This window comes from Plecotus auritus (genome assembly GCF_963455305.1).
Source record: "Plecotus auritus genome assembly, chromosome: 1".
Lineage (NCBI taxonomy): Eukaryota > Metazoa > Chordata > Mammalia > Chiroptera > Vespertilionidae > Plecotus > Plecotus auritus.
In genome coordinates this window covers 78,840,406-78,862,486 of record NC_137770.1, presented here as the reverse complement: position 1 = coordinate 78,862,486, position 22,081 = coordinate 78,840,406, and the positions used below count along the sequence as shown (strand labels likewise).

Sequence of the window (22,081 nt, the reverse complement as noted above, 5' to 3'; positions counted from 1 at the left end):
AAGGTACAAAAGAATCAAGTGTTAGCTCTAAATAACATGGATGGTCATCAGAGGCAATTATGGGAAATCCAACAAAGCCGATTGGTGAACATTATTTTCTAATTTTTTAATGTGATGCTTAAAGAAAGATTAATTGAAAATCAAGTACTAAAAAGCTCTGAAATAAAAAATAAATAAATAAATAAGGCCCTTGCTTGTAAAGAGCACCACTTTATTATTTTTTAAGGTATTATATGTGTACATATCTTACCATTGCCCCCCCACCCCACTCCCATACATGCCCTCACCCCCCAATGTTTTGCATCCCTTGGTTACTCTTATATGCATGCATACAAGTCCTTCAGTTGATCTCTTATTTCCCCCACCTCTCCCTAACCTTCCCGCTGTAATTTGACAGTCTGTTTGATGCTTTACTGCCTCTGTATCTATCTTTTTGTTCATCAGTTTATAATGTTTTTCATTATCCCCAAATGAGTGAGATCATGTGGTATTTTTCTTTCATTGACTGGCTTATTTCACTTAGCATAATGTTCTCTAAAGAGCACCACTTTAAATAAGAAAGAAAAAAAATGAGCATGGATCCTCTTACCACTTTGCTCATGAACCTGCCCTCAAATTCAAACTAGCATTTTGTAGTCATTCTCACCAATTAATGGAGCAACAAGTTATTGATTTATTAACACTAAGTTTATGGCCTCAAGTGCTAAGCATTTGAAATACAAAGTTTAAAAAAAAATACAGTCCATGCCTTCCAGAAATTATACACCTTTAGGCCAGTGTTAATGCCAAAATAGGACAAAGGTGTGTGGGAAAGGAGCCCTTCTTCCAGTATTGGTATACCTGCAATTTATCACCAAATGGTCATTTATAGTCTCATGACTCTGAACTTTGTGGTCTTTGAAATTTCAGCAAGGTTCTTTATGAAACAGAACGTGGGCAGCCCACTTTTACAAATCTAGCTTCTTTGCAATTCCTAATATTTCCTAATTGATGATTCATTGGGTGCCTGCTCCCTGAATGATGAAGCTGTGGACAGAGCTCACTATTCCTCCATGACCCCTGCAAAAATTCTAAAGCCTGGTAGGAGGGCTGAGCCTTCCCACTGGGAATGAGATGGCAGTGAGACACGGTAGACACCACAGGAAACAGGATTTATTTGTCATTCTTCTTTAGACAAAATCATATTTATAAATATGTTTCTCTAGAAGCACCTATTTTAAAAATGACTAAGAAAAAACATTTTAACAAAGACATGTCACTTCTATTAATGCTGATAAGTTAAAGGTCTATATGGGCCTAGAGAAGGAGATACATGGAGAATTTCAGGCCCTGTTTGAGACTGCAACCACCTGACTCCCATTAATGTTAATGAGCCTCTCACCGGATCATTCTAAAATTTTACCCCCATGGTCTGTTTTAAAGCATCAAGAGTCAGGAAATTTAGAGTGAAAGCTGAAATTCCATCTTGGCACTTTCTCTCTGATGTATATACTTTTATAGAAAATGTGCACTACAGTGCTGCTCCAAGGTACCACCTTAGTATTTGCAAATTCTGGAGAAAAACACTACCTTCTCTCCTCCCCACCCCCTCCCAGGAAGCAGCAGGGGGCATTGGAAAGTATATTGGATTGTTAGTCAAAAGACCTGGATTCTGACACTATTAGTGTGACCCAGGAAAATCCCTTTCTTGGATATCCATTTTCTCAGTTTTATAAAATCAAATTGTTGGACTAGGCTATAGTAGGCCATAGATGATACTGTCTTACCAACTTTCTGAAGTAATGTATCTGTATCATCTTGAAGCCAAAAAATTGTTATACAGCATTGAGGGACTTCACCAGACTACCAGAAGCAAAAGTGAAAAGGTAGTAGAATAGTAGCAGCTAATTAAATGGTTTCCTTCAAGAAAAATGAGCAGAATTCCTCATAAAAGTCTAAAGGTTGAGTGCTGTATCGTTATTGCGATTGGCTGAAAAATTTATCTATTGAGGCAAAAGTCTCATCTAAGGTGAAGGTATATTGAAAAAAAGGAGTCATACAGCTTTTACAGAGAGCTGACTCATGAGTAATTCATAAATAGCAGATAAATTTACTTCACTTACATTCCAGTCATACTTATAATCTGGTTACTTCCTAGAATTGTGAACAGATAAAATGTTTACTTTTGCAATGGTTACTATAGAGAAAAACCAGATGCATAGTCTGATGACAACTTAAGATACATGGTAGTCTCTTAAACTGTATTCATCACCAACACCAATAATGATTATAGTCATCACGAAATATTAAAGAATAGTATATTTCTTTCTATTATGTAATCATAGAGATTTTTCTAATTCAAATTATTATAGCAATAAGATATTTTATGAGGTATTGAATATTATCATGCCTTGGTTTAGAAATTTTAAAAAATGTAATGAACAAAATCATAAGTCATTTGTAAGCTTGATTGCATCAGGAATTATTTCAATCTTTTATGAAAGAAATAAGCACTATTATTGCCTTACAAACACCATTGTGTGTGAAGAATTGACATCTCCCTGTGCATCTAGAATGGTACTGCTTATGTGCACTTGGGGAAGAGACAGAGAATAGCTGTTCAAATCAGTTTTCAAGTTGTGCATTTCAGAAGAACTTTGGTTGAGAAAGGTCCCAGGTGCCCAAGTTAGGTGATACCAGCATTTTGCCTTTCTTTGATGCCCATAAAAATATTCAGGTTCGTTTGTAAAGGGCAACTGAAAATGGCAGATAAAAATGATGAAAAAGATGAGATCTGGAAAGTCTGATTGAACACAAGAGGATCTTGTCTCAAACATCAGCCTGAGAGTTAGATTAGATGACTCTCAAGACTCCTTTTATCTGGGTTCCTTTGATTTTATGACTCTAAAGACCTCTTTAAAGTCTTCTAATACAATGTTTTCTACTTGGTACTTTCATCAAAAGACTAAGTTTTCTGGTCCACTTTAACCTTTGACAGGTGACCTGGAAATCAACTTATACCCATATTTTGGAAATTTTGATATCATGCCTTTACACAACCTCATACCAATTTATACAGCAAATCTCACAAATGGCCTCTTATGCTCTTCAGATTTACTGTCCAACTAGACATTTGCAAATGTAAACTCTATGACAAGATCAGCAATGATCTTTCTTCTGACTTAATCACAAGGAAAACCAATACAATAGGAAGATGAGCTGGGAGGATATCATCATCCGTGGGTGAGCATACCAAGAGAAAAAGATGCAAGGGTATGACCTCTCCAAAACCCAGTGGATCCACATATTCCTATTTCCCCTCTCACATCAATGCTAAAAAGGCATCCCTGTTTCCATCGTCAGTGTGCTGTTGCCTGTGTTGGTGAAAGCAATCTTTTATCCTGGAAAGAGCATGACGGAGCGATTTGTAAGGAATGAAAAATGACTGCCGTGTTCTCATCAGATGGATACCACATGAAGGGGAGTGAGGTCCCTTTGTTTCCCTGTTAGCATCACCTGGCCCCTCTATTTGGAGAGCTGTAATAAAAACAGCTTCTTTACTGTGTGTCCTGTTGGTTTATACCAGCCATGTCAGGTCTATAAACCATGGTATATTAAAGTGTAATAGACTGTGTAAAGAATACTTGGAAGATATTCCAACCTCGATCCCTTCCCCTCATTTCACAATTTACTACCTCCCAGATAGGTATCCGTAAATATGACTTAATCATGTTTGGCATAAACCCCCACTTTCTTTGAAGAGTGACCTCCTCCTTCAGCCACTTTCAAGTACATGAATGCCACCTTTTTGAGGATAAAATTTGGATATTTTAGTATATTTAGATGATGAATAGTCATAGTCTGAATATTTTCTGGAAGTTTAATTTTATTTATAAAAACTTTACTTTTCTTATAATTACTATATGAGGTTTTCAGTTGTGAGTACGCAAAACACAGGGCTTATTCTTATATTATTATTAATTAATTATTGTATTATTTTCCATATGAACAACTGTAAACCTACTTTTGCCCTACCCTGTATTTTAAAAATTCAGTCTGAACCAGATGAAATGCAAAGATTAATGTTATTTGCGCCTAGAACATATCAATCTAAACAGTATATCAATCTAAAACAGGATATTACAGGGTGAAAACGAATATTCTCTGCTGGACTCTTTTCTATTTTGTTGCAAAAAGAAAATGGGAGATTAGACATTGCTGTGCCAGCGAATGGCCTCTGGTGCCCCAGTGGAAGATAATGAGCAGGGACGGGGTTCTGTTCGTGTGGGTCCCTTGCTGTCAGTTTATCCATTTGTCAAGTAAGTGGAGGACCTACTCATTGTTAGTTGAGAGAAACACTGAAATGAATTTTGGTTGCTGCCCTCAAGAAGCATGGAGTCTAGTAGGATGAGCCACCTGCCAGCAGATGGTCTTGGTCCACGTCCCACGGATGTGAGCACAGGGCCACTGGAGCTCCACAGAAAGAACGGCTCTTCATGAGCAGAGGCCCATGCGGAGGTCTTCACAGAGGAGGTGACTCTAAGTCTTGGGTTTGAAGAAAGAAAAGACTTTTACAATAGGGTGTTTGGGAAGGAGAAGGGCAAGGGGCAAGAGATATTCAAAGTACAGGAAGCAATGGGCCCAACATAAAGGCGTAAAAAAGCAGGTGGAGTGCCAGGAGCATGGAGGGTTTAATGGGAAGTAGCAGGAGCCAGGTTGTGAAGGGCTTACTGTGCATTGTGTGTTCTTCATCTGGACAGAGGAGGCGCTAGTCAACACATTATCCAAGTAGTGGCATAATCCAGTTTGCCTTCTTTTTGCTGTTGTTCAATTACAGTTGGCACGCAATATTATATTTCACGTATACAGCTAGTGATTGGACACTTATATACTTCATGAAGTGATCACCCAGTAAGTCTAGTACCCATCTGACACCATACAGTTACTACAATATTATTGACTATATTCCCTAGGCTGTACTTTGCATCCTCATGACTTTTATAAACTGGAATTTGTACTTCTTACCTTTTCCACCCATTTCCTCAAACCCCCCCCCCATCTCATCTGGCAACCATCAGTCTATTTTCTGTATCTCTGAGTTTGTTTCTGTTTTGTTTGTTAATTTGTTTTTTAGATTCCACATAGAAGTGAAATCATATGGTATTTGTCTTCCTCTATCTGACTTATTTTCTTAGCATGGACCTCTAGGTCCATACATGTTGTTGCAAATGGCAAGATTTCATTCCTTTTACTAAATAATATTCCATAGTATATATGCACCACCTCTTCTTTATCTATCAGTGGATACCTAGGGTGCTTCCCTCTCTTGGCCATTATAAATAATGCTGCAGTGAACATAGGGGTATTTAGTATTTTCAAATCAGTGTTTTGGATTTCTTCAGATAAATACCCAGAAATAAAGATGACTGGGTCATATGGTAGGTCTTTTTTAAAGTCTTTGAGAAACCTTCATATGTTTTCCATAGTGGCTGCACCAATTTACAATCCCACCAACAGTGTTCAATTCTTTAATTGGGTCTGGTTTTTTTTTTAAGTTAACTTGTATGAGTATATTATATATTTTGGGTATTAACCCCTTATCGATATATCATTGGTGAATGTCTTCTCCCATTCAGTAGGTTGCCTTTTGCTTTTATTATCTTTACCCTAGGAGATATATCCAGAAAAAACTGCTAAGACCAATGCCAAAGAGTTTATTGCCTGTGTTTTCTTATAGAAGTTTTATGGTTTCAGGTCTTACATTTGTCTTTAATCCATTTTTTGTTTATTTTTGTATATGGTAAAAAAAGATTGGTCTAGTTTCATTTTTTTTTTTTTTTTGCATGTATCTGTTCAGTCTCCTCAGCACCATTAATTGAAGAAACTGTTGTTATTTCATTGTATGCTAGAAGCCCAGTGTACGAATTCGTACACGGGTGGGGTGCCATGGCCTGGCCGGCAATCGGGGCCAATCGGAACCGTCTCACCCGGTCCTGATTGGGGCTGATCGGGGCCAGATAACTGGGGAGAGGGACCGCAGGAGGTTGGCTGTGGGAGCGCACTGAATACCAGGGGGAAGCTCCTGCATTGAGCATCTGCCCCCTGGTGGTCAGTGCACATCATAGCGGTCATAATGGTCGCTTAGGCTTTTATATATAAAGACTAGAGGCCTGGTGCATGAAATTCGTGTACGGGAGGGGGTGTCCCTCAGCCCGACCTGCACCCTCTGCAATCTGGGATCCCTCAGGGGATGTCCTACTGATGTCACAGTCTGGCCTCCCTCTGCAGGAGGTGACCAGGCTGATCAAGGGAAGGCGCTGCCCCTATCACCCCGCTGCTGCAGCCACTCCTGGCTGCCACAGCTGCCAAGGTGTTTTCATCAACACAGACTCCATTCCCTTCACCATGAAAAAATGACAACGCTCTTTAGACATTTTCAAGATGTCCCTTTCATAGGATATGACAGTTTTTTCTTTCTTTCTTTCTTTTTTATACTCACCTGAGGCTATTTTCTATTGATTTTTAGAGAGCATGGAAGAGAGAGGGGGAAAGACAGAGAGAAACATCAATGTGAGAGGGACACTTCTATTGTTTGCCTCCTGCATGAGCCCTGACCTGGGCCCTGGGCCAGGGAGGAACCTGCAACCTAGGTACATGCCCTTGACCAGAATCAAACCCAGACCCTGCAGTTGGCAGGCCAAGGCTCTATCCACTGAGCCAAACCAGCTAGGGCAGGATATGACATTTCTTAGCCCCTCCAGCAGCAGACCTTTGTTTTTTCCTCCAGGAGTGAGGTGGGAAAACCCTAGATCACCTTCTTGGATTCTCATTACACAAGTTACCAAGAACACTGCAAATAGCGTACTGGGAGCTTAGCCAATAAGCGGTCAGAAAAGGTGTTTCCTCTGCAGCTCACATGCAGAGGCGGGACTGCCGGCATGCCCCAGTGAGCAGGCAGGCCCACCCTGCTCCCCACTCTCTGCGGGCGGGCCTGCCTGCTCCCTGCTCTCTGAGGGCAGGGCTGCCTGCTTGCCATGGCTGCGCCCCAGCAGGTAGGCTCTCCCTGCTCCCCACTCTCTGCGGGCCCTGCTGCACATGCAGCCTCCTCCTGAGCCAGTTGGGACTGTTACAGCATCCCGGGAAATTTGTATATTATATATATATATATATATATATATATATATATATATATATATATATAGACTAGGGTTCCGGTGCACGAATCCATGCACCTTGAAAGGAACTGTGGGCCATGAGGCTGCAGTGGGCACAGAGGCAGGTCTCGATCCATCCTCCACACCCCCACGTGGCCCCACCTGCTGCAGCTCCTGGTCCCCTGTCTTCCTGCAGCCCCGCTCCCACCACCACCACGCCCATGCACTGATGGTGCCAGCCCCACTTGCACCCACTGACAGCATGAAGCAATTGGGGTCGGCAGTGCCAGTAGTGGGTGTGAGTGGGGCCGGTGCTGGCAGCAGGTGCAAGGAGCAGCTACTGCCCTGATCACCCCTCAGGAGCAAGGGGAGATGGAGAAGCCCTCAGGGGCGATCAGGGCCAGCAGCCACTGCTCACACCCACTGACAGCGCCGAGCAATCAGGACCAGCACCGGGCATGGGCAGTGGGTGCAAGTGGCAGCTCTGGCACCAGCTGCAGGTGCGAGCAGGGCTGTTGCTGGCAGTGGGTGCAAGAGACAGCTCCTATTCCCAAATGCCCCTGAGGAGCAGGGGGAGGTGGAGAAGCCCTCAAGAGCGATTGGGGCCAGCAGCAGCTCCAGTGCCGACAGTAGGTGAGAGTGCCCGGCGGGACCATGGTGCGTGGGAGCAAAGAATTTTAAGTAACCACTAGAGGCTTACCCCAATGATAGCGACCAGCGCCCCACCTTTGTCTGGTGCCCACACTCACCTGCTCCACCATCCCATAGAAGCCAATGCCTGCCATGTTCCGTGCTCTGCCACCTGCTGCCAACACCCACCATGTTCCACACACACCCCCTGGAGGTCAGCACATGTCATAGAGACCAGTTGTTCTGTCGTTTGGTTGTTCTGCCATTTGGTCTATTTGCATATTAGGGTTTTATATATATAGATTCTTGCCTCCTAATAAATTAATTGACAATAAAAGTATAGGTTTATTTCTGTGCTCTCTATTCTGTTCTATTGATCTATATGTCTGTTTTTTTGCCAGTACCATGCTCCTTTGATTACTTTAGCCTAGTAATATAGTTTGCTGTTAGATAGTGTGATACCTCCAACTTTGTTCTTTTTTCTCAAGATTGCTTTGGCTAGCCCTGGCCAGTATGCTCAGTTGGTTGGGCATCATCCCATGCACCAAAGGGTTGCCAGTTTGGGACACATGCTCGGGTTGTGGGCCCCGCCCCTAGTGGGAGGCATGCAGGACGCACCCAGTCAATATTTCACTCTCACATCAATGTTTCTCTTCCTCTCCTGCTCTCCCTAAAATTTTTTTAATTTATTTTAAAAAATAGATTGCTGCCATGATCATTGTTGCTCAGTGGTTAGAGCATTGGCCCCTGCTCCAAAGGGCCACGGGTTCGATTCCTGGGTCAAGGGCACATACATGGGTTGCAGGTTTGATCTCTCTAACATCAATTTTTTCCTCTCTCTCTCCCCCTCTCTCTTCTTCTCCCCTTCCTCCCTCCCTCTACTCTTTCTAAAACTCAATGGAAAAAATATCCTCAGGTGAGGATTAACAAAAAAAAAATTGCTTTGGCTATTTGAGGTTTTTCATGGTCCTATATAAATTTTAGGATTAATTATTATAGTTATGTGAAAAATGCCATTGGTATTCTGATAGGGATTGCAGTCAGTTTGCCTTTTTAAGTTGACAATTTAGTGTCAATAGAGAAAACTGGATTTATTGTGCCATGCAGGGGACCTATAATAGGTCACTATATAGAATCTAGAGCTTAAAGGAGGAATCTTTGCTCCTTACCTTTTAGAAACAGACTCCTGCATCATTATCTTTCATTTAATATTGGAAAGTGATTGATTAAATCAGATCTGAGATTGTATAACTCAATGGTCATTAAGTGGGAAAAAGAATTAGGTGAGAATAATCATAAGCGCCTGTCCCCTCACGCCTACACCCCCCGCCCCCCCCCCCAAAAAAAATTATAAATCAGTTACTCTCTTTCACTCCTGGGGATTAAATAAAACAAGATGGGATGGGACAGGGAACACCCTTCTGTGGAAAAGCCTTAGCAGCCATGGTAGGGACACTGGCTTTGTGAGTGAAAGGGAAAACTGAGGTTTTAAGCAGAGGGACACCTAGTCTAACTTGAAACTGATCACTAGCAAAATTACCGTCCACTGAGTGTGGCTGTGGACATTCTTAAGAAAGAGTGGAGCATTGTGGCTGAAATATTGTATTATTCATACCAAAGACAGAGAGCCAGAGTAGTGATTCCTAGCATTTGCTTCCAGTCAATCAGTAATCAACGGCTGCTGTTTTTGAGGGCCTAGCATGTTATTCAGTACATTAACCTCTCATGTTCAGCACATCCAATAGTCACAACCACCTTGCAAGGTAGATCTTATTACTCCAGTTTTATGGTTAAGGCGCAATGGAATTAAGTGACTTCCCCAAGGTCTTTCAGTTAATAAATGGCAGAGCAGAAATTCAGCCCGTGTCCACCTGATACAAAGCCCACGCTGTTCCCACTAGCATACACCTGCATTTAACTCCGTCAAAGCAGCTGTCCAACTGGAAGTTTGGATCCCCTCTAGCCTCAGCGTGAGGTGCAACCATCAGAGATCTGACTGCAGAGATTCTGATGCAGCCGAGCACTGTTCCCTTTGCATGTGGCTCTCATAACTATGTGGGAGGTAGGAATTAACATCTTCATTTTACAGCAGAGAAAACTGGAACAGGGGATATACATGCAACTTGTCCATGACACTTGAACGGCAGAGCTGGGCTTAAAACTTGGCATTTAGCTATTTTGAGTTCTGGATTCCATTCCTTGGGCCTACAACCATTGAATAAAAAGGGCCTTTTCTGCTTCACTTGGTAGGCCACAGTACTTATGAATTTTAGAATTGTTTTTGTGGGGCAATTTTATGATAACTAATGAGACAATGGCTATGAAATTAATCAGGAAACAAAGTTCCAAAGCACTGAAGGTTTACGCAAAAGCAAATGTTCTTTGTTCAGTAAAGGCTGATTAAATAAAACCCACATTAATGTTTCTTAAACAATAAAAAAAAAAAACCTTCTAAAGAAGCCATGGTGCTTTCTCTCTGTGACATGGAATTATGAAAAATAATCCATGTTCTTTATTGGAGGAAATGAAAGTGGAAGAAAAGCAACATAGTTCTATCAATGACAGAACATGTATCCTATGCTGTAGGTAGGTCATCATGCAAACTTACCACTCGGCGTTCTCTGAGCACTTCCAGACATTCACATCACCACAGTATATGCGCAGCCTTCATAAAGGAGTTCGGAATACAGAACTGATGTTAAGCAAAAATTCTCATTTTTAGTACTCTGTACTCTGATTTTTTCCTTTATTTCTTTATTGTCTTAAACTGTGAGACTATCTGCATTCTAAGCAGCTTATTTAGTACCCCAACTTGGAAAACAATTATATTTAACTCATTGCAGACAATGAGACACCTTTTTGTGACAGAAAAAGGAGAAAGAAGAGCAAGGTTGGGGATGCATGTTATTTCTGTATCCCCTGGTGCAGTGTCAGTATCTGACAACTTCTCCAAACTTCTAATAAGTCTGCCCTCCCCCTGACCACATAAGTAGTACCAAGTTTAAACTGAAAAAGAAGCACCTAAATACTACTATCCATGTGACTATGCAGAATAGAAGTCTAGGTAAATCCCACACAGAGATCAGGGCCACTGCTAGCCAAAGTTGTAGGTTAGGACAGTTTTTATCTAAGACTTATCTTCAATTAAACATTGTCCCTTTTTTGTGCCCAATACCTTTGTAGCATACTCTGGCTGCCCAGGTACCCCTTAATGCAGTAACCCACATAGAGTCTCCTTTTATAGGCAACAATTCATGCTCTAGATTTTTTTTTTTATTTTTTTTTTTGCTACCCTTTATCAAAAATTGCTCACACCTGATCTTATTCTCTTGGGTTTAATTGTCTATCTTCCCCAGCCGGAAAGAAAATTCTCTAGGGACCTTTTTTCAGTGGGGGATCTCAAGCACCCATCTGGCACACAGAAGAAAGAACACATCCACCTATGCCATATATCAGAAGCTACTGAAGGCTTAAGTGAGAGCTTGCAGGGTGAGATATGGCCAACAGGAATGTACTCTTTGTCCTACCGAGTGCTTGTAACTTTTTTTCCTAAGTTGAGAACATCCATTTAAAAATCTTAGCTTCTGTGAAAAAGATAGAAATCTGGTAACACTGGCAAGTGCCTTTCCTCCCTTGAATGGGGCATAGCCTTCCCATGTCCCTACCACTCCCTCTGGCTTCCCTAGACTGAAACTGTATCAGTTCCAATATTGAGAAGCTAAGGGTCAAATTTTAGAATATCAGCATATTGCACCTGGCCTGTAGTTGCCCTATTTGTTGGAGATATTAGAATTTGTGTATGTGACTCCAGTCTTTAAATATTTTCCTTACAGGTAATGTCTTTTTGTTCTGTCTGAAGACTTTAAAATGTATAATAACATGGTTAGGAATGTCACACATTGTGGCAGGAGAAGTATTTTAGGCTGGGAGAACTTCCAGGTCACACCATGGACTGGGGCTACCATTTCTTTCTGTGTATAGACCGTTTGTTTGGGAAAAATTGAGATTTCTATATTCTTCCCATTTTCCTGAGGGATATTTTCCCCAAAACCCTCAGAGATTGTACTACATGCATTGCCTCTTAGTAATACCTCTTTTTGTATTTGGATGCCATTTCCACGCCCCAACCCCCCCCACCCCAGATAGCCATATTCATAGAGCCATTGCAAGTGCTTATCTAATGCTTAATTCAGTTTGGGGAGCGTATTTCTTGTCACTAAACGTGTATGCAATGACGGCTTGACCATAGTCTACATAACACAGCATGGGAGCATCCAGTTAGAGACCATTGGTGATGGAGAACAGCAAAGGTGTCCAGGAAGACCACTTAGGCCTCGGAAGAATTTCCCTCTTGTTTGACCAGGCACATAATTAAGAATCACTGGATAAGAACAAACCACTAGGTTGTTTCACATTTGGGGGAACTTGGTGTCACCTATGAGAGACATAGGTCACTTCTCTGTATCTGATTGGCTAAGATTGCTGCTGGGAGAGTGGGGGGAAATTATATCACAACAGCTGCCCATAACTATGGCTTTACCTAAAATGGTGCAGTTATGAAAGCCAAATCATCCTATATAATAAAAGGCTAATATGCAAATTGACTGAATGCCGGAATTACCGGTCACTATGATGCGAACTGACCACCAGGGGGCAGACACTCAATGCAGGAGCTGCCCCCTGGTGGTCAGTGTGCTCCCACAGGGGGAGCAACACAGCCAGAAGCTGGGCTCACAGCTGGTGAGTGCAGCTGTGGGAGCAGACCTAAGCCATCGGTCAGACATTCCCTGAGGGCTCCTGGACTGTGAGAGGGCACAGGCCAGGCTGAGGGACACCCCACTCCCCGAATGCACAAATTTTATGCACCGAGCCTCTAGTGTCAATATAAAAAGAAATTATTTTTGTTAGCTAAAATGTACTGGACTTAGAGAATATAGTATACAACTATATCCTCACAACCTTCTTTAGCCTATGTTAATATTCTAAATATAATGCTTTATGTTTAGGGATCCTAGTATATCTCTTTTTAAGCAACCTATATGCAACATATACATTTGTTTAAAGAATAGTTTATGATTTTGAGAGAGTAAGGGAAAGAGAGAAACATCCATGTGAGAGAGGAACATTCATCAGCTGCCTCCTGCACGCCCCCTACAGGGGATTCAGCCCACAACCCGGGCATGTGCGCTGACCAAGAATCAAACGAACAACCTCTCGGTGCACAGGATGATGCCCAACCAACTGAGCCACACCAGCCAGGGTCAATATACACATTTTTAAGCTAAAATAAGTGATTTAATATGTAGGCACTTTCCATGTTTAAGGCACGACAAAAAACAAGCCAGGTGAAGTTGCTTCTTTCCTGCAGCTTACATTCAGTTGTCATATAATAAACAAATGAGCAAATGAATTAGTGCATCAGGTAGATAATTGCTATGGGGGAAAAGGAGGTTGGGGAGGGGAGGATGCGTGGCAAGGGATGATCTTTTATTGAATGAGGTCAGGGAAGGTGATATTTGGGCTGAGACCTATTGAGGTAAGAGAGCCAGTAATGTAGAGACTGTGGGCAGGGTGTCCCAGGGAGGTGGAAAGGCAAGTGCAAAGATCCTAGTGCATGTGTTCAGTGTGCTCAAGCATCAGCAAGGTGGCCAGCCAGCCAGAAAGGAATGAGCATGGAAAAGAAGAGGTAATGTCACAGCCCTAGCCGGTTTTGCTCAGTGGATAGAGCATTGGCCTGTGGACCCAAGGGTCCTGGGTTTGATTCCTGTCAAGGGCACATACCTTGGTTGCAGGCTCCTCCCTGGCCCAGGCCCTCGTCAGGGCACATGCAGGAGGCAACCAATCTATGTGTTTCTCTCTGTCTTTCCTTCTCTTTGCCATTATCTCTAAAAAAAAAAATCAATGGAAAAAATATCCTCAGGTGAAGATTAAAAAAAAAAAAACTTTAAAAAAGAAGAAGTAATGTCACAGAGAAGCCAGGAAGCAGACTTGCAGGGCCTTCTGGGACATTGTGAAGACTTTAAATGGTTATGTCAAGGATGATGGCAAGTTGTTGGAAGATTTTAAGCATGAGAGTAACTTAATAACATTTACATTTTAAAATCAATGGTGAGTCTTAGCTGGGTGACTCAGTTGCTTGGAACATTGTCCCATACACCAAAAGGTTGCAGTTTCGATGCCCGGTCAGGACACATCCCTAGGTTGTGGGTTCGATCCCCAGTTAGGGCAAGTATGGGAGGCAATCGATCGATGTTTCTCTCATATATCAATGTCAGAGCATGGGTTCCTAATCTTTAAATTCAGAATTGTATCTCAGTATCACCGATTTATTTAGTAATCTTGAGTATTTTTTCAATGCATTTAAAAACATTATTCTGAGAAAGGAAATCATAGCCCCCCCCCCCCCCCCCCCAGATGGTCAAAGGAGCCTGTGAGTGTAGAGAGTGTGCAAGAATTCAATTAATTTGTTTGAATCTGAGCAGAACTGCAAATGGTGCTGGGTTTATAATGTTTGGGAGAGAAGGGGAAGTGCTAAGCACAGGCCACAGCTCCAAAAAAGGCCAACCATAGCCAGGTGACCACATGCTCCAACCTGGCCAGGATTGTCCCAATGTATGACTTTGTCCAGGTGCAATTATTACTGTCACCTCCTTTCACTCTCACAAGTGTCCCAGTAAGAACATAGATTAAATGTCCCCCACCCCTTGCTGCTAGCTATAGCTGTTATCAAGAAAGCAATGCTGTCTAGCCAGAATGGCTCAGTTGGTTGAGCATGATGAGTATTGTCCCTGTTCTATGCACCAAAAGGTTCCCGGTCCTCAGGCCACATACCTGGGCTGGCAACCAATCAGGGTTTCTCTCTCACATAGATCTCTCTCTCTCTCTCTCTGTCTCTCTTCCTCTCTCTAAGCACATCCTCAGTTGAGGATTTTAAGAAAAAGAATGCAGTGGTATAAATGTAGTGAATTGAGTGCCTTTTCCACTATGTGTGGTAGGAGCTTCCAACCCCTGAATTTGGGCTTATTTCTATAATGAATGGGTATAATAAAAGTTAGAATATTATGCAAAAAATATGATGGAAGAAAATACTGTTTTAATCATAATTATTTCTCTTTCACAGCCAAAAAAGAGCATAAAATGGAAGAAAGTCACTTGGAGAATGCACAGAAAAGGTAAGCAGCTCTAACTTGGCCCCAGCTCTTTCTTTGACTAGCCATTTTATTATTATTATTAATTATTATTATTAAGTACAGTCCACATTGCTGTGCAACCATAAGCACCATGTATATCCTGAAATTTTCATTTGCTTCAAAGGCAACTCTGGACCCATTAAACTATAACTCCCCCATTTCCTTCCCCCAGCCCTTGGCAACCACCATTCTAATATCTGTCTCTGTGACTTTAACTGCTCTAGTCACCTCATGTAAGTGGACTCATACAGTACTTTTCCTTTTGTGACTGGCTTGTTTCATTCGCATAATGTCTGACCATGCTTTTGGCCCCATTTGTTAAAACTATGCTTCCATGAACAATAACAGTCTGTGGAGAGCGGGAGTGAAAGCACTGTGACAGGACTTGGGAATATTCTTCCTCAAGAAGCAAGAGATTTTTTAAAAAGCAGAAGATCATTCGGAAGTGACTCGCCTGCCTCACGTCATGACGCTATTTCCATCTCTTTGCCTCTCCTCCATCACTCTGCTCCTGAACCACTTCCTGGGAGTCAGGAACAACGTGATCCTTCTTAGTGTTACAACTAGATTCAACCAGTTATTCCAAACACCTAAGCAACTTACTGTGTCTTTCCTCGGAGCCTAGAGGACATTGTGGGGAGAAGGGAATGACCTCTATATGGAAAACTCCCACAGAATTGGTCAGAGACCTCAGAGGTCTCCTACTCAAGCTCTCGCCTACTTCATGCCTCTGGTTTGCTCTTCTCTCTCTCAATGGCCATCAGAGTGGGCGAGGCCAATAATCACCGGCTGTGGCCCCCAGAGGGGTTTTCTTTTTATCAGTTGACCAGGTTAGTCAGTGTGGCTGTCCCTCCCTCTTAGAGGAGGAATGGGAATATACTGAGGCATTCTCATATTCAGCGCAGAAAATTGAGATAAATTTTACTGGTATAATTCTAAAAGTACTAGAAAATTAAATAAGAGGTAAGAGCAGGAAGAGGCACATACAGAAAAACGGGCTTTACAAATACGTGAGGAGAGGAGTTCACTAAATGCAAATGAACAAACTCTACAAATGAGCCCTTTTCCTCCCGGGGGCTCTGAAAGACTGAACCGTGCCGTCTGCTCTGCTTTGACAAGTCCCACATCCTGCCCTGCTCTCCCCTGTATTCGCTAATAAAATTAAAATGCAGATGAGCGAGGTTAAGGCAAACCCTGCATTTTCCTAAGTGCAGACATGTTCTTGAATCATGACTTTATCTTCACATGATAATCTTTGACAATGAAGACAGTCACCTGGTTGTGTGTGTGGATTTCTGTGCCCCGTTATTGGCCTTATCCCTACAGGAAGCTTCCCGTCCTCCATGTGTCTAAGTACTACATCTGTGAGACAGAAATAATCAGCATGCATTAAGGGACCCTCAACAAGGGCACATGAGTATCAGGCCAAACAGAAATTCAGTTTCTGGGGTGGATGTCATTTCTAATACTTCTTCAGGATTCTTGCGTAAGGAATAGGGGGCCCACCTTCGAGGAGCCGAAGCTGCTGCTGTGCATTAGCCATGCTGAGGGGGGTCATAAATTCTGGTTGTCAGCATTTTCCGTGACTTTGTGGTGAAGGTAGTCTAGCTTTCATGTCATACATGAAATATGTCCGATCCCATCTTTAATGTAGAAACCACAGTTGTTTGGTTACCCTCTTTAAGGAGGTTGGTGGTCAGTGTTGCAATATTCGTGTGAGATTTAGGAAATTCTTATGTTTTATTCTCAAGAGAAACAATTTACTCTGAGGCGAAGGAATATTTGCTTTTCCTAAGCAGTTTCTGAAGGCATGCATGTAAAACAGTAAGAGGATGTGTTCTGCTCTGGCCTCTCAATGCTGCAAGAGGAAAACCATTCAGTTGGCCCCGGGCTCTTTGATAGAATCACTGTCTGCACTTTAAAAACGTTTAGCTGAATTGTAAAGATTCAGATCAGACAAGGAATGGTAGCAGGGAGAAAAGGAGTCAGGGAAGAGTTTAGAGTGAAGTCAAGAAGTTATGTGAAACATGATCAGAAATACATCCACTTTTTAAAAGTCGAAAGCTAATTTAGAGTCATCTGCTGGCAAATAATAGTTTCAGAAAGCATGATTGCCCCTTTGTCTGTTGGAGAAAATTCTCCTGGCTACTTAGGAGCGCTAATTTTCATGCCCAACTTTCAGAAGGTTTTCAATCATCTGTCTTCTGTGAATCAAAATTGAATTTGAAAGGAAGAGTTTTGTTTGGGAGGACAGTAGCCTAGACTCTATCAAGTAGTTGTAGGTTCATAGAGCAGCTTTTAGCTGTTCCTTGGGCAAAGGAAGAGCACGGAATTCAAACAAGGCGCACCTCGGAGCAGCTGTTCGCCGTCACAGCTGCGGTGCCAAGGCCAGGCCATTCTCTGCGACTCTGTTTACTTTGGTTCTTCTGAAGAGGTTCGCTTGCCTTCTTAGTTCCCAAAGCACATCGTGGGGAAATGCTGAAGTTCTGCCTTTCCTTTATTTTTCGCCCCCTCTGAGGGTGAGTAAGCAGGACCTCACAGCTCCCAGGGGAGAGGGGGAGTACATGGTTAGCTTCAGTTCAGAGTCGGGGAAAGTGAGGCCTCAGGGTGACGGCATGCTTTCCTCAAGCTCTGCGATAGCCCCCAAACAGAGCTGCCATTCTCTGCAGCTGCACCGGTGCGTGCAATGCCTTGGTCTTGCACTCGAGACTCCCAATAAGGCTCGAGGTGTGGGGTGATCCGAGAAGCCCGGACTGGGGCTCTGTGCTCTTCACTGTGTCCCGCTGGGCTGTAGGAAGACCGTTTGTTGCCCTAAAGACTCGCCGTGGGAGACTCTCTCCTCTCTATTAATGCACAAAGAAATATGTTTCTGTATAGAAGGTGAGCATCTTGGAAGAGAAGAAAATAATGATGTGCTTTGCTGGGGGTAACGCACGTTATGGAAGATACAGGGGCAACTGTGTCTAAAGTGGAAATGGGGAAAAAACTGTTGTATTTCTTGAATGCCCAGGTCAGCAAGCATGAGCCACAGGGAGGGAGGGAGGGAGGAAAATGCATTTCCCTAAGAATCAGGAGGCCCAAGATTAGCCCAACGCTGCCAATAAAAAGGGACATTCGGTCTTTCCAGGTCTTTGTTTCCTCTTCTGTAAAACGAGAACATTGGACAAGTTGACATGTAGTTCTCTTCTGATTCAAAAGCCCCAGCACTCCGTAAGAAAACCATGGCCGGTTCCTATAGCTCACAAAACTCTCTACAATGCATTTCCGTGCTACATTAATATAATTTTCCGTTTGAATGAAATAGAACTATATGCCATAGAGTGTGCTTTGGTGTTATCAGTATTCTGCTTGCCACAGAATGGGTCCCGCCTGGGTGAAAGTGGACATTGCTACTTTCTTCCATTGCTGGTTTTGCGCCAAAATATGCATGTTTGGTATTATAAGAGAGTCCCTTAAGAAATTACTGCAGTTGTTGCCTTTCTCCACTTATACACTTCCAGTCTTTTAATAACTGGGAGCCAAAATTCCCTGACCAGTAGTTTAATTTGCATTAAAAACAGATTTATTATTTACAGAAGCACAAAGAATTTATGGGACTCAGAGCTGCAGCCCCAGCTTGGATCTTGCCTAATCATAGCCATGGAATCAATTAACAGTTCATCTGTGAACTGTGGTAAAATCTTATGAGATACATATTGGCCAATAACTGAGAACGAGATGAAAGTATGCTCCGTAATAGTAACGGGGCTTCGGGGTTTTACAATCTCCATTGAATAGAGTTCCATTAGGAACTCGGTATTCAGGATGGCCACAAAAAAATGCTGTGTCTGAACAGATGATAGAGCATTGAGTAGTAATAAACCTGGCCAGCCATTCCTGCTTTGATTAGTTTCCAACACCCTAGAAAAGGGAGCCATTTATTTAAGTGTTCTTGCTCATGGCAAATGAGCTTGTGAGACTTGGGGTGGGTGGGGGTGGCTGGGTAGAAAGATTGAGTGCAGAGCTATAAATTGCTGCAAAGCTAGTGCCTCCAAGAAGGGCTGCTTGGGAGGCCCGGCTAGTCTGGTGTGAGAGTCCATGGGGTAGGTCAGGAGGCTCTTAGTGATATCTGGGAATCTACTTTGCAAAACCTGGACCAGATTGGAGATCATTTATTAAGATCAAAGATGATTTTCCATCCAAACCTTGCTATGCCCTCATCAGTACATATACTTTTGTGCATTTGGTGGTCTGTATTCTTGTATCATATAAAGCTTTAAAAATGTAGCCTTCTTGAAGATCATAGAGGCTCAGTCTCTTATTTTACCCTTGAGAAAATAGAGTCTGATGCTGAGTGATTGGCCCCAGGTTACAACGCCAGAGGGTACCAGAATAGGAGAGAACAGTCTTGATTTTCCATGAAACACTCAACAGATTAATTATTCCCACTGGGCTCTCTAACTGACCACTGCTTAATGCCACAGAGTCAATATGCCAGCAGTGTTCCCCGTCATCATTAAACTTCAAGTGAAGAGCGGGTACATGACATAGATTAGAGATGAAGAACAAACTCAAAAAGTTTTACCTATATACCCCCTGGACTTACACATGCTGGATTTTACATGGATAAGATATGTCTAGGTGTATCCCCAGTCAAACTGAATTTCTTAGAAAATGAATTTGAGCAAATGGGTAATGGAGACAGAGAGTGGAGAAGTGGGAAACCGCCCCTCCGTGTCCCCCCACCACCCTAATGGTGTTGACAGTTTCTCACCCTCTCCCTCACTCTGTTTTCCCCTCCTGCCTGTTGCAGTTTTGAAACGACAGTGGGATATTTTGGGATGAAGCCAAAGTCTGGTGAGAAGGAGATCACTCCAAACTACGTGTTTATGGTGTGGTACGAGTTCTGCAGTGACTTCAAGACGATTTGGAAACGGGAGAGTAAAAACATATCTAAAGAAAGGTAAGTTCTGACAGAGTCACAAATATCCCCTTTGGGAGTCCAGGAAACTGCCTTCTCAGACCTAGCGAAGCGCACACATTTCACACGCGTCAGTGTTGTCTTTCAGGCCAAGTGGCCATGAGGAAGGATTATTGCCTCAGGGCTCCTAGGGCAATTCGGCAGGCGGGGGGGGGGGGGGGGGGGGGGAAGGCTTGCTGTCCGCACAAGCAGATACCCTCACGTGGTCCGATAAGTTACACTTTCTTAACCCCTTCCAATTACTAGCTAGTAAATGAAAGGGGAGCTGTGCTAATTTGCAACAGATTGCTTCTCTGTGTATTTTCATGTTGGCCCAGGCTAAATGAGGCAGCCTTGCTGTCGCAGACAGTACAGACAAATAAAAGTGAATGCTTTTCCCATTAATATACTGAACTTGCATCAAAGGGAAATCTCTGAGACTCAGGCCACACTTAACACAGTGTTGAAGCCCCGCTCTGGATTTACAGCGCCACTTCTGACTCCCCGTATCCTGCTGAGGACATCAAACTGCCTGCCGCTCAGCCTCATTGCAGCCTCCTGATTTTATTAGTTGGGGGTAGAAGGAAAACCTCGGCTCTGAATGCAGGGAGGTGTGTGTGTGCGTGTGTGTGTGTGTGTGTGTGTGTGTGTGTGTTCATTCTTAGAAAGAGAGCATTTCTGCTTGATCACTGTTTTGATCAGGTTGCCACTGTTCTCCAGAGGGTGTCAAAGATTTAAACTTCAAACAGGTCTTGCTACTACCCCTGCAGAACAGATGCATAAGAGTGTCACTCAAAGTAGAGTGGAAGGAGACAAAAAACTTCTACAAATTAAGAGAAATGATTTATTTAATCAAAACATCTATATCTCACTAAAATTGAGACCTAAAATTCCTAAGTTCAGTACTTTTGTTCTTTACTTTGTAATCAGAGAAAAAGCATATGCATAATATATCTACACACACAATACACTAATATATTTCAGCTTAAAAAGCTATTTTTAAAAGTGATCAAAAGTTAGAGATTTTTGACCCAGTATTGCTGAGTATCTAAATATTTTCTTTTTTCAAAAGCCTGCTTTCTTTCTAAGGAAGTCAAAGAGCTTTAAAAATGTTTATCAACATATCTTTCCACCATTACCTCTTTGGGAACATGGGAATTAACATTAGTACATCCATTATATGGAGAAGCGGAAGCAGAGAAATAGTTAAGTGACATTTTAAAGAAAAAGATCATTGATAATAACATGAAAAAAAAATTCTAAAAACCTTGACACCCACCTCATTTGCTCTTGCCCTGCAGCCGCTTATTTAACCCTTTTAGCTTCCAAGGAATAAATTCTGTTTTGTGAGCTTCATAGGAAAGTGGTAGCGCCAAGCTCCTCTCCCTCCCCACGTCCACACCTGACAGCCAGGAAACCAGAAGTGAGCTCTGAATGTATGGCCTTTCCTTAAGATTTTGCGCCTCACATGTTGAGCATAGTCCTTACTAAATTTGTCCTTGAGGTTGGCGCCCTAAAATGGCCCAAAAACCAAAAACAACTGAGCGGGTAATTGATTGCTTTTCATTGTAATAATCTTCAGTTAAAATATGCGAGTGTATTCTAACTTAAGAAGTTTTTTTTCCCCTGTCACTGAAGTTAGACCAGATGAATTGTGGGTCTGCAGGGGTGGTGGCTGGCGTCCTTTAAAATGACTGTGTCCTCTGACTCCTAGCCGTAGGCATTTGCAGCACCGCTTCCTGGGTGCAGCTGGTGAATTGCCCACTTCACACTCTGTAAACCAACACCTTCCAAGGGTCATGACTTCACAGGCCCCTCTCCAGTTCTTCTCACTGAGCGATTCCAAGGGTCTCTTCATTCCAGCCGCGCTGTGCGAGATGGATCACCGAGGTTTCCAACCTAAACAGCAGCATCTCTGAATGTTAACGATGCCTCATAAAATATTTTTGGAAGCAGCTTGTTTACAAAAATCTATTTGCTAAGAGATGTTAGCACATTATGTTTATTACTGCTCAGCCATTTAAACAAATTGATTAATATCCCAGATTTTCTTGTGAAGTGACAATTTTTTTATAATTGTCCTCTGTCTGCTAAAGATTTTAGATTTTATACGGTTGGAATCCCATATTACTCTGGTAAAATAAGCAAATTAACTTGAATTCTATTGTAATTAAAATAAGAAACAATAT

General features: G+C 42.5%; 1 protein-coding gene across 2 annotated transcripts in view; it reads left to right on the top strand.

The window, feature by feature from the left end:
• The window catches only part of FMN1 (formin 1), a 444,801-nt gene that overhangs the window by 386,222 nt on the left and 36,498 nt on the right, over nt 1–22,081 (top strand). For both annotated transcript variants that reach the window (XM_080658928.1, XM_080658929.1), the window contains 2 exons: nt 14,884–14,935; nt 19,746–19,895. In XM_080658928.1, the coding sequence (XP_080515054.1) occupies nt 14,884–14,935; nt 19,746–19,895 (202 nt within the window). The remainder of the gene's footprint in view (nt 1–14,883; nt 14,936–19,745; nt 19,896–22,081) is intronic.